The 16,625-nt window shown below is 36.7% G+C and overlaps 1 protein-coding gene across 1 annotated transcript in view; it reads right to left on the reverse strand.

Annotated features, from left to right (window-relative positions):
* USP32 (ubiquitin specific peptidase 32) overlaps nucleotides 1-16,625 on the reverse strand; it is a gene marked incomplete at both ends in the record, with an annotated part of 76,134 nt that overhangs the window by 26,866 nt on the left and 32,643 nt on the right. The window contains 5 exons of the mRNA XM_082008464.1: nucleotides 1,388-1,471; nucleotides 3,312-3,374; nucleotides 3,750-3,865; nucleotides 4,643-4,750; nucleotides 6,242-6,373. Of these exons, the coding sequence (XP_081864590.1) occupies nucleotides 1,388-1,471; nucleotides 3,312-3,374; nucleotides 3,750-3,865; nucleotides 4,643-4,750; nucleotides 6,242-6,373 (503 nt within the window). The remainder of the gene's footprint in view (nucleotides 1-1,387; nucleotides 1,472-3,311; nucleotides 3,375-3,749; nucleotides 3,866-4,642; nucleotides 4,751-6,241; nucleotides 6,374-16,625) is intronic.

The raw sequence follows: 16,625 nt of genomic DNA on the forward strand, positions 1-16,625 counted from the left end.
CAATTTGTTGTCAAGCTTTCCAAGGCGCTCCACTCAGACTACTTAGCTTTTCTGTCTGCAGATGAGACACACAAGCCCAAGACAGTTCAAACAAATGCCCAAACACATCAATGGTAGACTCCGTCTTGGGCAAGTATCTTATTGAGCCTGCAGCATGAGATGAGGGTGCCTCATATGATAAAGTTATCAAAGGAAATAAAAACCTAAAATGAAAATGTCAGAAAAACTATTGTAAATGAGACCTCCAACAACCAACGTGTGCCAATTGTGATGTGTAATAAAAATAAAGACACCTTCTTGAGAAGATTGCAATGTAAGCAAACCCTGATGTAATTAGAGATAAAAAGAATTTGCAGAACTTTCCAATTTTGTTCTTTTCAGTTGTGGTGTAGCTGATGGCCTCAAAATACTCTCACTCAGTCCCCATGAGGTTCTTGGAAAAGTATAGCTCAAAATACAACTTACAAAGTAGTCAAGAATCATAAACAGGAGAATCAGTAGTATGCTATTCACATAGCCTCTCACAATAATTATTTGTTTTAAAAACCACACAGAATCTTTCTGATGAAATATTTTCCTGCTACAATCTGACCCTGTAACTGATTAAGCTTCACTCATAAGATGAGAACAGAGCCCACTGGTTCTCCCTGGCCCTCCCTGGAAGAACTGAGATTGTCATAATGGGCTGGAGGTGAATACCACATTAGGGCAAATCTTCAAGGCTCCATTAGGATTATTATTATTTAAATTGAACGTATCAACCTCTACAGAAAACGGTTAAGGAACAAACTGCAGTGAATGTAAATACTCTTAGGGGGTCATTTTCTGCACAAAGTGAGCCAGCACTAAAATATGACTGTTTTAAGGATTTATAAAAATCCAATTCAAGCTCAATTAAAAGCATATTCAGTACACACTTAATCCTCAGCTTCTGCAACACAACAGTGATATGATATCACAGCTTTCAAGGACCAGAAAGCAATGAAAGGTTCCTTAGACTGCCTTAACAGAAAACGTAAAGGGAAAGTGGTTGTAAAGAGTTAGCAATACCGTTTCTAATTTCCTGTGTCACTTTCTTGGCAAAGATTTGCAAGAACAACTGTTTAGAAACACAGCCTTTTTCTAATGGAAAATGTAACTGCTGATACACTTGAAATTTCATAAACAGTACTCTACATTCACTTTAACAAATTATGCTTTAGGCATCTCCATACACGAAAAAGAAGAGAATCATTCCATCAAGGTAATGCACAACTGAAAAAATATGTAACTTGTAACAGATGAAACTGTAAGCATGTTGACACAAATGCTGATGTTGCGCTTTGTGGCCATGCAAAAAGCTCATGAGTTACCATAATTTTCAAGTTTAAAGTTCCTCTAAACATACCTGAAAAAGTAGATTTAAAAATTCATTGGCAAGTGCACTCTTCACACTCCATATCTGGTAGTCCTCCAGAGTGAGGTGTCCAAGCTTAGTTAAAGGGAGGAGAAGCAAAGGGGAAGGAATAAACATGAAACCATTAAGCTTTTTCTATTAAAATGCTCACCAAATGTGTCATACAAGGCATGACAAAGCCCGTGATTTGCTAAAAATTAGCATCTACCACTCTGATAATAAAATCTGATCCAATAAAAGAAGAAAAATCCAGTTTTAGCATAACATGCAAACTAAAGAACGAAAAAGCCTTGAGAGTACAGAGCACGAACTGTGCACAGCATGTAACCTTTGCTCCCGCTCTCTATCATTCAGATTCAGTATTCATGCTCAACTGCAGCACTCATACTTTCTCAAACCATGAAACCAGCAGAAGCAGTATGTGACTGGCGAGCGCAATCACACTGTCAGAAACAAAACAAGACTAAGACGATCTAAGACTTTGATTGTCCAAATAAGCTCTGCACATATATAGATACTTGCATCCATTCAGAAACCCACCATCTTCCTCTGTGGGTTGGGACAAACTATTCTGGTCCTTATGATCTTCCCTTACAACATAAGTCCTACTAATTCTTAATCACTTGCAAAGTTATAGTAGCGTAACACTGACCAATGTCAGAGGAGCTTCTGATTTTCAACAACTTAGTGATAGGATCAATCTGAATTTTTTATACTGTAATGTAATTCATAGCCATTTTTACAGCAGTTACTCCACCTCTTCTTACAGACCCTTTTCTCCAGACTTCACACAAGTCAAAGCTAACTTAGGAAGAGAGGTTAATTATGTAATTACTGTACCATCAGCTCTTTCCAGCACTACATTCATGATGCAACTATGAAAGATTTTCTGAAGACTTAGTCTTCTTTTTTAATGCTTTGTGGAAACAAAATTACTATACATTTGCTTATAAACTACCCTTTTTTAAAAAGCAAGCACTAGAAACCTCAAAGGATGAAAGACAAAGCTCACTGAAGTTGTATTTTCTACGCTTGGGTAATGAAAGAATTTGCCCACCACTTTGTTGGAGTACAAGCAAGCAAGGCAACTATTCAAACAAGTAATTCAGCATTTCTCGACACTCTTTTATAGTTTTTCTTAAATTACTTATAGTTTTCAGACACTCTTCCTAATTAGTGAAGCAAAGGATGAAATAATAGAAACAACTTCCCCTATACTGTTTGCAGATAATAGCGCCTATCTCAAAAAAGTATGAACATAGTTAGGTCTGTGTAAATCTTTAATTATCAAGCATGATACAAACTATTAAGACTTTTTGCTGTGAGTCACGACAGTCCTAACAGATGCCTCCATAGATTCATGGATACTTAGCTCTGAAACAACATCGTCGTATATAGTTCACTGGTTGGATATAATATTATTGCAAACAAAGTAGCTTGATAATGCAAATGCGTAAGTTACTATTGAATTAATACAGCTCTGTTCCAGCATAGGAGGATAATGTGTCTTTACATAGCATTCAATATAAGAGACACTAATGCGCTAACCCTTTTTTCGTAAGATCATTTTTAACATGAAAGAAGAGTTTCTCCAGAACAAAAGTCAAGCATCAGATTTAAAACTGGTATTAATTACGTACAGCAAAGCCCTGCAAACAGTATATGCTTCAAATTAATTTCGTCTGGTTATGTATTTTTGGCTTAGTTTCATATGTAAAATGGCTTATAAAATTCAAACATGTTCTTCCTCTCACAGAGCAATGTGGAAAATTTTAATGGAAAACCGACATTTCTTGAAAGAGATTCTTTTATTGACACATCTCTGCTTTAAAGAAAGCACAAGATTTTGCTTTCTTATAAATAAACTGAAGATATGAGGGTATAAAAATGACAAAAAAGAACAGCAAATTCCTACCTTTGTGGTATCATGCATATTCAAAATATCTTCTACAATTTCAGACAAATCCATGTCCAATTCCTTAACAAACAAAAGGATGGGAAAACAGTTAAATTCTCACAGCGCTCTCTGGAGCTGCATGTGTTCAGAATAAAAATATAACTGTAAAAAATGTTGATGATACCTCTATATAATTCTCAACTGAGTGCTTCCAGATGGTTGTACTTTTGTACCTAAGGTTTCTTTATATGAAACAGCATACATTATCGTCAAATCATTCTGCTTTGGTTAATGGAAATTAAAGTTACGCAAGTTAAGTTACGTCCAGTTATCAGTACTACTCAGCTGAGGTAGTTCAAGTATTTCACTGAAACCAGGTTCCAACAATATTCCTACTTTTGAAGGATGACTTTAAGAAACAGAAGCAAACAAATAAAAAATCCAAATATAACTTACAGGTATTTTATCAGTACGGTTATCTTTCCAGACCTCTAAAAGTGCAACCACCATTTCTTTAAGTTCAGTGCGAGACAACACACCATCCCGGTCAATGTCAAAAACCTTGAAGCAAACTGAGAAAAAAGGAAATTACTTTCCTATGTTACAACTACTCAAGAACTTTTTCTTTCTTGCAGAATGTAAGTCTTCAGAGTCACAAGAACATGATTTGGTGCTGACAGTTTTGATGAGGCAGGATGCATGTGTGGTAGTGAGGAAATGGAACAGCTGTGTTTAATAAACTGAAATCTAGATTCCTGCAATTCTGTGCTGTGTTTTCTGATGTGACATAGCAGGGAACATATGTGCATCCAGAAATTTCCAGTGAATGATAGCTTTTAAGTTGCAGCAATATGGCTTTGGAAAAGTATGGAACAAAGGTATTTCAAAAGACAAGAACCTTGCAGGGAGACAGCTAAAAACTGGACAGTAAACAAGCCACAACATACTATTTACCACAAGACAATCTGATAGGACATGTGTTTTATATTATATGTAACGAATAGATAGGTGTTTGCACTTTCTATACTGAGATACACACTTCTGCATCATAATGCACAACACTGCAAAATAACTTGTGAATTTTTTTCCCCCCCCCCAAACAGGCTGATAATTTATATGAAGCTATGGATAAGCTATAAAATATACAGAATTAGGTTTAATCATCCTTTATAAAAGGAAGCCTTGATATTTAAAATTCCTTTAATTTTTTAACTTCTAAAGTCTGTCATCTTTCACAGCCACACACTTGTTCAGTGGAAAAAATTTCTAAAAAGGTGGAAACAGCTAAATTTCATTGCTCAAACTGAAAAACTTCTCTAAAATTAGTAGTTAACATTTCGCATACTTACACTTCTGTCTTTCTGCCAAGGGTCCCCTGCAACATGCTGAGAGCCCACAGGAAATTTCTTTAAAATCTATGTGATTGTCTCGGTTTTCATCAAAAGCATTAAACAAACCTGCAAACCAGAAAAGCATCTCTTGTTACAGCATCTGTCTAAGAGAGATGACAATCATACTTAGCATTTATATGAAGGGTTAAAGGTTAAAATTTGCAAGGAGAAGTACAAACACTTATAACTAATTCTTACTAAGCGTAACAAAGATAACTAAGCACTACTAAAACCATTTTAAAGGTGAGTTAGATCACTCATGTATGGCTAGACAAAGCTGGGGGTGGGGCAAGGGAGGGAATCAAGAATTCTGAGCAGTAGCCTTATCCTCATGCCTTCCTTGTAATGACTGATTTACAGACTGTGCATCTAAACCGGTATGGTCAGGACAAGCGTTTTTCATAAAAGCTGAAGGACAAAAATAGTAAAGGTACTCGGATGACAAATGCTTTGGCTTTTCCAAAGTGCCTGATAGAAACTCCTATGAAAATCACTGAGTATCTTTGCAAATTAGACCCTAAGCGAGTTAGGAGTTTTAGTTACGACCTTCAAAGGATTTAAGAGTTCTATTCATTCAGCACACAGAACTTTTTTTTAATCCCATAATTTTTTTTTTGTGGCAATGACTCAGTTGCGCTATCCGCAGAAGACATACAGAATGACCAGAAACCATTCACGTTTCCCCATCGCAGCTGTGTAAATTTAGATCACTAAGCAGATAAACCACACTTACGAGCAAAAGGATATGGGGATATAGCCCTATTGAACTGAACATAAGTTCTGGTGTTCTAACAGCTTACATCCACTGCAGACAAATTTTCCATTTTGTACTTACTGCTGCCACTTGTCAGTAAAGCTGACCATTTGGTGATAAAAAACTGTCACTCTAGGACTGCGGGGAAAAAAACTAGCATGTCAGTAGAATGTTACTCAATATCCTTATGTTGTGTAGTAAATGGCAATTAGAGAATTGCAGCCTCCAGTTATTACCAGAATGGCTTCAACCTGAAAGACCAGCTTGGTCATTAATGTGTCTGCGTTGCAACACACAAATCTCCTGACCAAGTCTTCTGAACAAAATCATCCTTAATTTACACCATTAGGGAAGGCTGTTTCACCGACTGCATGACACAACTTCTGACTTGTGTGCTGGATTGTCATTTAATAGATTAAACTCACATTTGTCAGTTTAAGAATGGTCTCTATTTCATTCAAGGACAGCAGTATATTTCGTCATTACTGAATCTTAAGGAACCCAACGAAAAATATTAAGCAACTACAGGGCAAATTATATGTAAAGTTTGACATCTTTCCTGACAACTAATAAGAATGCAACACACAGAAGCATCACTTCATCATTCCAGGTTTCCCAACAAATAGAGATTTCTCAGACATTTTTTCTCATTTTCAAACATTCAGAACGCTGTACTTTAAGCTTAAAATAAATTTTTAAATAGGCCTGCTTTTAAAGCCATAAAATCTGTATGTCAGCAGATCATCAGGTACTGAACACCACAGCAACATCATTTCCTCCCACATTTGATCAAAGTTCCATACCTTCACTCAGAGATGGATGAATAGGAGGGGAAACTAAGGGGGCAAATGTTTCTAAATCAAAACGTCCAGTTCTTGATTGAGCTTTTAGCAGCCAGTATCGTTTTTCGAGATCGATGATATCAGATTCTTCCACTGTATAATCAACACAAATAGAATAATTTTTTTCCAATATCTAGACCATGTTAGAATTCAGCACCAAATAAAAACACAGCATTATTTTGTCACAAAGAGAAATTATGTTAATTTTTTTATGCCTGACTCCTCGATATAAAAATTTAAAATATGAGCAGTGGAGAAACAAAGGTTCCATCTTAGCTTTATCTACAGAATCATCTTACCTATTCACCATCTAGGAATTCAACATCAGTAACACATCATCACAAGTGTCTAGAAATACAGAAATGAACTTTTCCCACTGCTAAGGGCTCCAGCAGTCTCTTCATTTTCACATATTTCTTCTTGGTGAATTGAACAGGTAGCTTATATGTGCAATATGTTATTTTCCCAAGGTATTCAGTATCTAAATACTCAAAAAGGACATGAAGTAGCATTTTAAAAAAACAAAGCCCTAACTTTTACGGGGAAAAAAAATGTAGTACTTGGCTGCTCTTGAAAAATTCCTATTTGAAATTTTCAGCCTTCTTATACAGTAATAAGGCTAAATTTTAATGTGACATTTACACACTGCATCTCAGCATTAATTTTTTTCCAAATATAGTTTGTTTCACTTTACTATTTATACTACAGATGCACTTAGAAAGCCAGACAACATTGAGGAGTGGTTACACAAACCTAGAAGACACATTACATTGAGGAACCTACAAGCTAATTCAAAGGAGGGGAGACAAAACGCCAAACCCAGCAATGAGTAAAACAAGGTGCTAGGCAAAGGTGAATAAAAATAGCCAGAGAAAGAACTTGTATTTTCTTTCAAAACATTATATACAAATGCCAGTCTCCTTACGTTTTATCCTTGGAATTAAATATATATATATAAAACTAAGTTTCTGCTCAACAATACTTTTAACTTTTTGTACATATGCAAGCGTGTCACAACACTGCTTTAGGTCAGCGCAAATTAATTGGTTCTCAAATGGATATGTAATGACAAAGCTGTCTATATTAAGAACCACTACGTGTGATCCCATTCCCAGATGGTTCTGAGTCTTTAAATCCATCCCAGCGTTCTAATAGGTTTAACTTGAGCTATTTGGCCTGGTTTAGTCTACAGAAACAATAATAATCCTGTAAGGCTTAAGAACAGCAGAGACCCCAAAAAAGTTGTATTCAAATTAAAATTTTATTGATTTCTTTTCCTGTTTCTGTCATTAGGAGTAGTAATTTCATCAGATTAGTAACTTAGGTAACCTACAATCAACATGAACTAGTTGTAACTACCCAGCAGGCACATCATATAACGCATCAAAAATCATACAATACCCTACCTTCATCATCAGAAAGGTTGGAAAAATTTTAAAAGATTAATATCTGAAGTAGGGTTGGAGGAATGAAAGGGGTTTGCATCTTCCTGTAAAATATTTTTAAACAGTCTAACTAGAAAAGTAACATCAGTGAAAATAAGTCCTCCTTTTCCTCTATACATTCAGTACAATCACTAGACAGGCCATACACTAGGATGCAGACCACCCTCACCAAAGTTGCAGTTCTAGGGTCATGTTAAGCTAACATAATTTTAGGCTCCACAGAGAAACTTCAACTTCCCCCTTAACCCCAGGCACATGCTGCAACATCCTTGCTTGCATCGTTATCGGGTATTGTGCATTTACATAGTAAGTGAGATAAAAGAACAGATCCAGAAGAGAAACTAAACTGATTTTCTTTCTCCTCTCCCTCTCCTTCCTAGATGGATCAATTGCTTTATCTGGCTTACCATCTCCTGACTCTTGGGTGTGTTGTCATCACAGAATCATTTGGGTTGGAAGGGAGCTTTTAAGGTCATCTAGTCCAACCCCCGTACAGTGAGCAGGGACACCTTCAACTAGACCAGGTTGCTCAGAGCCCCGTCCAACCCGACCCAGAATGTCTCCAGGGATGGGGCATCTGCCACTTCTCTGGGCAACCTGGGCCAGGGTTTCACCACCCTCATCGTAAAAAATTTCTTCCTTACGTCTAGTCTGAATCTGCCCTCTTTTAGTTTAAAACCATTACCCTTTGTCCTGTCGCAACAGGCCCTGCTAAAACGTCTGTCCCCCATACATAAGGAAGCAGTAATCTATAAACATATGAAGGAACGCTATTCCGCTAGAAATCAAGAAAGAGAAATAGAGCTGTTACTTCTTTGAAGATCAGTATATAGAAATATCTTAGGTGCTTAGGACCGCCGTAGACGTAAGCAGCTTCACGGTCCTAAGCAAAATAGTCAAGTGATGTAGAACTGTATCTGGGATGTTCCAAAAAATACAGGGATGTCTTGATGATTTAACCTGCCCCACAACGGTCAGCATATCAACAGATGAGAAAAAGTCTAGCAGATAAAATACACTTTTCCTCAACCTTGTTGCCTCTACAAGTATCAGGGTGCTACAGTACTGATAAGAAAGAGATCACAAGACGTGACATTAGACCTACAGTACCAGTGTTCTGCAGGAAATACAGGAAAAAGCATATTCATGGAGTTTCAAGAACAGAAATAAACAAAAAAGTAACAAATTAAAGGTAAAAGCCACTCTGTGAGATAGAACCTTAAGTAAATGAAGAGAATCACAGCACTATTATCCTACCTAAACAACTGCACATAAAGGGTAAGTTTGCACTGTCACTTAGAACTGCACATACACGTTCTTCCTCTCATTAGCAAACACAAAAGCACTATGCTAACTCTCTTGAGCATGAGCATGTAAATCACTTTGTTTCCTTTTAATCTACCTCTGTGATGAGAAAGAACAACAAAAGTGCTAGTTGCATTTCATTCTTGAGATGATGCAACACTAAGAGTATTTAAAAAACGTAAGGAAGCTCACATTGTCTTCACTGAAGAGTAAATCTGCAGAAACCTGCTTTCACTGCCAGATGCATTATTTATCTGTATTAATTAAGAACTGAAAGATGGTTTCATTTTGCCAGAGAACTTTTCTTGAATACCTACAGCAGAAGCTAGTTGTACTCCGTTTTTTAAATTGTACTTCACAGTTTCTACAGTGCTAACTTCATTGCTTTGGGATTTTCATTTCAGAAAAGGAAGGTTATCAGCATCCTATCTGCCTTTCTGTCACGCAGTGGTTGAAATTACATGATGATATATTATAGCCAAGGCAGGCCCAGTGTATTGGCTTTCCGCAGAAGAGCCAAACATTTTAGGAAATAAAACTGACCAAGTAGTAACTAACTGATTAGACTTGCACAACTTAGGTTGAATACAAGTAAAAATGTGACGAAAGAGTATTTCTCTTTCATAGTAACAATGAATTGTAGCTCACTGCAATAGTTTCACTTACATAAGATACAGAAAGATTTAGTGGATTACAGCACACGTGAAAGTTTAACTCTGCAGTTGAAAAGCCAGCTGTTACATAATTTGATCTCTCCAGTGTGATTTTTTGCACATAATCTTGTAAATCAGTCTCAGGATATGTAGTGCACCATCTATTCTTCCGTAAACGTACACTTAAAGAGATCTCTTGCAATTTATGATACATACATACAATCATATTTGTTACTGAAGTTTAAAGGAAGCATGATAAAAGCAGACTGCACTTATCATCCAAACATACTGATGTGTATGAAAAAATGCCATATTTTAAAGAGGTTTTATATAGATAAAGGATTTTACCTTTTCAGAGTGTACATTTTTTTCCTAATGCCTGTTCAAATCACATCACAAAGTGTGAACTGGGCTTTCATTCAGTAGTTCAAATTTTAAATAACTTAACATTATTTTTAAAATACGTATCTTACATATACAATATAGTCCAAAACATCAGAACAGACTGGCTTCCTAGGCCAAGTATTCATTTTTGTCAATTAAATACATATGATCATTTGAGGTCACATGGAGATATTATCCACCTGTGAAATTTAACCATATACTACCAGTTTACTAGCGTATGCTATTTTATGTCTCCCTCATCACTCGTACATTACAAATATGAAAAACTTTCAGATCTGTAAAGTTACGAAGAGCGGTTCTTAGTTCAATTCTCTAAGAGCTAGACAAGTATAATCAGAGGAATGGTAATATCAAGCACACCTCAAGCTACAGTCTTCATACTGTAAAGGAAGAAGAGGGAAACATTTTCAGCAAAAATATGCATCTGAGAAACTGTAAATCTACTAAAAGTGAGTTAATTTAAAACCAGCTGCCACACTCTGACTGACAGTTAGGTTGCATGACAGTGATAAACGTTAAAGAAAAAGCATCCTTCATTTCAATGCCTCTTCCATGAAATGTATGGCCTTCTTAAATATTACATAGGCAGCAAGCCATTAGTAATCTTCTCTCTTAGAAAAAAAATGAAGAACATGTTTTCATTTCAGGCACTATTTACTACAATTCTTTCTATGACCAGAATTAAGTAAGTATTTCAATATATTGTAAAATTTTAATTTTTACCCACCGATTGGTACAATCCTCTCTGGTTCACAGCAGTAGAAGCATACCATATTCCCAACATTTTAACTGAAATTTGCTTTGTTTTACTGTTTACCATGATATCCTCCACGCAAAACCCAGTCCCCGGTCGCAGGGAGAGCTCTTCATTGCACAACGGCTGAGTCAGAACCAGAGACCGAACGACTGCGCACCAAACAGTGATTCTGACTAAACACACTTGTTTGTCGCTGTCAAATTAACACACGGAAGACTCTGGGACCTGGGCACAGAGAGCTGCTTTGCAAGACATAAAATAGCCCGGGACCTAAGAGGATAACAAAGTGGCAAGATGCGGATTAAGTGACACTGAGGCTTTTTCTTATTGGCCTAGTCTGCTGTAATACTTTCATCTTCTTTTTTCCCCCTCTCTCCTTCTAATTGAAAAACGGACACACACAGAAGGAATACTGTAACATGAACCAAGATCCTTGTGTGTGTCAGACACGACCATCCAGGCGTTCATCTAGCAGAATAGAGCGTATCGCTGCCTTGAGAGGGGAACCCATACAGAAGAGGTATTAAACACTACAGTTCCTCTCAAAGTACAAGCGTTCACACACTTGGAAGAAAACAGCACAGAATGAAATGATGCTCTTAAAGGCACCTTTAATAAATCCAAAATCTTCAGAATTGTCTTCCAGTGGCCTTCTATACATCAGTAAGAGATGGTGTTTCAAGAGTGGATACCACAACTGAAGTGGGCAAGCTACAGAACATGTATTTAACATCCAGACAGCCTTTTTACGTGAGCAAAGTTAAATGCCCACTTCATTTCACTTTCCTTTTACAGGCTCACATCTTCATCTTACCATGAAGCCCCACACATTTATAAATCCATCTCTGACAGGTTACTTCCACAACATTCAGTTTCAATTTTATACTGTTTCAAAACCTCACTTTTCCACTTCAACCATGCTGTTTGGTTATCCAGGGCTTCTCTCATTTATTATGTTAAATTAGCAATAACTGTATGTTCTAAAATATAATTATTATACTGATTACACACAGTCTTGCTGCATCTCCATATGTAAGAGCTGTCAGAAAAAGCAGGAGCATTTCAATGAATTTTTCTGACAACAGAAGAGAGTCTCTTCAATTCAAAGGAGAATTAAGATGCTATTTAATAAGAACTCAGTGACACAAGAACTGGATAACAAAGAAGTACAAATTACACGGTCCGTCAGTTCGAAACCAGCAACCCCTCTGATAAATGGGATAAATTGGGAAAGGACTGAAAACCTGAGTATATAAGCCCAGCACATGACACTGAGACACACTCATAAAAAAAGGCAACCACCACCTGTGTTGCAGCAGCAGAAGTATTTCCAGTTGAATGAAGGAAACCAGTAAGGCCTCACCTGGAGTCACTATGACAGCAATCACCCAAGTCTGAGATGGAACAGGGGATGGAGGCACTTGGTCTGAGACAGACCTGAACTGAGCTCATTTGGCTTTGGCAAAAAGGTCAAGAAGAAGCATAAGAGTCATTTGCATTTACACTGAATGGTAGAAAGGAAGGAGAGCAGAGACTGTCTGAAACTAAGGACAATGCTGACAGAAAATTAAGACATAAATTGCCCACAAATACATGCAGATGATGTACTGGAATATTTTTCCCCAACTGGAGAAAAGAAAATTAAAACCAATAAGCCTCAGTATCTTATGAAAGGAATGATACAGTGACTCCCCCCAGGGTCTGCACTTGGTGGGACATGTGTCTTCCTTCCACGTGTCTCATGTTCCCATTCATCTGTCAGCCGAACTAAGGCACAGAAAGCTGTACTTTGCAGGCAGGATGGAACCTGTTCCACTCTGATATTCAGAAGAGTGCAAACCAACCACCATAGGCAATAAAATGACATCCTGCGGTGGCCGACAACTGTTGTATTATTGAATTACTGTGTCAGACTTAAGAGTACCAGAGAAGATTAGGTGTTTAATTAAAATTATTAATTTTAATTAAATTAAAAGGTTAAATTTAATTTTTTTAAATTTTTTTTTTTTTAATCTTGAAACGTACCCAATCATACTACCAAACTGAGAAAATCCAAACGAGTGCTAGTTGGTCAGTACTCAGGTGTAGGAGAGACTTATATCCCTGAAACTGGGTTTTTTTTTAACAAAGGTCCAAGAGAAACTTAAGTTATTTTGGTAGCTTTCAAATGAAATTATTCGTATTTATGATTTAAGTGAAATGGAACAAAATTTTATTAAAAGCAGCAAGTGTGTGCAACTTCCTGTAACTTTAAAATTTCATTTCTAATTATGTGTTGAGAAATATAATTAATCTGCATACCAAAATAAATGTTATTTACAAATGAAAAATTAGAATTCCTTTGTTTCCCTGATAGCTTGGCTCATTAAGCAAATTTAAATGGAGTCACTGATGCTTTGCAATAAAATATTCACTGTCTGTCCCTAAATCGATGTTAATAACTATTTTTACCAACTGCAATTCTTCATGTCTCTGACATATTATTCAAGATGCTCAGTGGGAAGCACACTGAGGGGAGGTAAGGCTTAGCAGGAGGGTCTGAAGCTGGAGCCAGGAGAGGGCGCGCTGCGACCCAGCCGGAGCCCAGCAGCCAGGTGAGAGGTCTGTAACTGCACTAGCAAATTACACAAACTAGTTTTCCTTCTACAGTAGAAAAAATTTTAAAACCCTTCACTCTTTCACTATATTCTGCTAACAGTGTTTGCCTAGGTTTACTAAACATTATTTCAGTTACTTTTCTCCCAAAAGGCAACCACTACCCTAGCTAAAAGTGTTAAAAACAAGCCTTGGTTTAGAGAAAAGGAACTGCCGTAACAGCTCTACTGTTTTACACATTCAGCTGTGTTTAGAGTACTTCTGTACTAAATTTCTTATTCTTTAGATTGACCTGATTAGACTGCAATTACTAAACCTAAAAAATGAAGCTGCAAGGCCCCAAGTACTCACACTTTACTGTAATTACTTCCAAGTGCTCAAGCATTTGTGTTTTCCTTACTTTTGCATCTGTTGCGTGAGAGTCCTATACTGCCTCAAATCACAAGGGAAATCATCGGATGCATTATACAGAAAGTATTTGTCCAGACCTGGGGGAGGCTGGTTAGTTCACCAGCAGGTTAGTTCACCAGTTCATCTTCCTACTATCTTAAATTCCTGTCCAAATTTTCCACGTGTGTCATTTGAAAGATACCGGGCTGCAGACATCGTAACACAGCACAAGTACTTTCTGTTTTTCTTACTACAACATTTAATGGGAAAATAACAAAAATACAGTAAAATTTAATTTTATCTAGAGGTCCCAACTTAGCTGTCATATAAGCTTCCCAAATTTCATTAAGTATACTGATCCTGTGGACAGTGCAGTTTGAAACATTCTACTGATTCAAAAATACATGTAAGCTACACAGTTTTCTGGAATACAACGAAAAGCTCAACCCCAGATCTGACATGCACTTGAAGATTCAATAATTACTTCAAACACTCTTAAATATTTTATTTCAGCTTTTTAATCCTAACAATGGAAAACTTAACTTCTCTCTCAGTCTACCTTCATTACACTCAGCCAATGGCTTACAAAAGTAAGCTGTCAGTAAAGAAACAGAGAACACCACCAGCTCCTAGAAAACACTGAATTTCTTAGTAGTCTCATGAAATACATAGCAACAGAAATTAGTTGTTTTTTCCCCAGAAGTAATTTTTTTTCCCCTGAGACCATAGGTTGTGTTGAAACACCCAGCAGAGACCCAAAACTCTTCAAACACATTTCACAAGGCATTAAAAATCTGGTAACTTCTGCAACAGAACATGTAGCCATATGAATTAGCAAACATAAAAGAGCAATCATGCATGCATGTTTCCTAGAAAAGAAAGAAGACTAAATACTTCCTTCTGTAATTCTGTTTACAGTATCAGATGGCGCAATACACAAGAATGTTATGAAATTATTATAAACCAACTTGATCATAGAAAGGTTAAAACCAAATACAAGAATATTACTTGAACTTCTAACCTTAAAATATGAGGCGTTACAAGATATAGCTAAGAGGCAGAGCGAGCTGATTTCAGGACTGACATTTTCAAAGATGATGGCTATGCTGAGGTAGGATCACTGCGGCTGCTATGAAAATTTAAACAGGGAGCAATACCATTGCTTCCTGAAGCAGTCAGTATCCGTAAGAGCAATTAAGCAAGATTTGAGACTGTGCAGTTGAAGACGTCAAAGAGGTAACTGGGAGCTAGAGGGGACAACAGTCCTTAAATGGGAAAACAGACTATGCTCCTGCAGGAGGAGTGCTCAGGAAAGGGTTGTAAGGCTGAAATGGCAGCAGAGATACTGTGATTAGTTGATAGGTCCCTGCACTCAAAAAGGCTGAAATGGAAACTGAGGTACTGGAGGCAATTTGATTTGACAGAAGAACATAGATGTGGGTTGGCTAAAGTAGAGTATTATGCTCTTCAGTCTAAAGACCATTTCCTTCTTGAACATTTATTTTGCTGGAAATACAGTTGAGGGCCTGGCTGCACATGGTAAGTGTGACAGGTATATAAAACACAGAAGTAAGAAGAACATTAAATATGAAATAAAATCTATTAAAACAGTAGCTCTTAATTATTTTTTAAATTATAAACCTCAGTTTCAGTATAAACAAACTTTCTGCAAAAAGCATAGTAAAAACTGTTCAGAAAGTTCAAGTTCAAAGGGGGGGGGGGCGGGCAGGGAATCTAAATAAGCTCTGAGGTAACATCCAGAGGACTGGGGCAAAGCTTTCTTTGAACACTTAGGGCAAAGGAGACTTGACAAGGTTGGAGGCATGTCAGATCTCAATTTGGTACAGCTTGAAAGATTTTTTCCCAGGGCTGAAATCTAGAAAATTCAGAGAGGGTTGTTTTTCTTTTTTTAGCATACTTCTTTCTCTACTTTGTCTATTAGACCTCAGAGTATTTAGTGGTCTTCCGTAACCTCAAGGTCCACTGCAGTCTCTCATGTAATGCAAATAAATTACCTGTCTATAAACTTCTAATTTTATTACGCATTTTCATTTCAGATCATCAGAACAGAATTTTAATGATCATATTTAAAACCAAGAGAAAAAAATGCACATTGCTTTATTCAAGTAACCCACCCATTAAAGAGATTAAATGCCATGCTGACACCAAAGAAAATCTATGAGACTACATAAAACACAACGAGATTGCTCAAATCACTGACATCTCAATAACAAATACCCTTCTCTTAGGGATACCGACGTCCCTTAGATGCTTTACGGTAATGTATGCTTACATTATACTTGCATATCAAGTATAATTTATCAGACTTTTGTTTTTACATTTAATTTAAAAAACAGCTGCTCCTTCTTTTACATTAATATAGACATAAGGAAGCATTCTTTGGAGATTATTCCTAAATGCAAATCCCGAGGAGGCTTCTCTTTAGTTAATTTAGTTTCCCTGACTACATCATATGCCAGGAATAATACTTATTTTACTGCAGAAAGCAAATTAAAAGGTAATACTTATTTTTGAAACAAGTATTACTTTCAGAACTGTCTCAATAGTTTTATGATCCACTGTATCTGAAAGAACAAATATAAAACCAGTATTAATATCAAGTCACTTTAGTCAAATATACTTGTCAAAGAGAAGATATTTTCCTTTTTTTTTTTTTTAATTTGCTTGGTAGCAAACTTCTACTATAAGAAGTGTTGTAATCTCAGTTATTGTTATCTCTTAAAAATAATGACCCCCAGTGTCCTTGTACGTAACAATGTTTTACATGTCACAGC

This window comes from Phaethon aethereus (genome assembly GCF_964289735.1).
Source record: "Phaethon aethereus genome assembly, chromosome: 19".
In the NCBI taxonomy this organism is placed as follows: Eukaryota; Metazoa; Chordata; class Aves; order Phaethontiformes; family Phaethontidae; genus Phaethon; species Phaethon aethereus.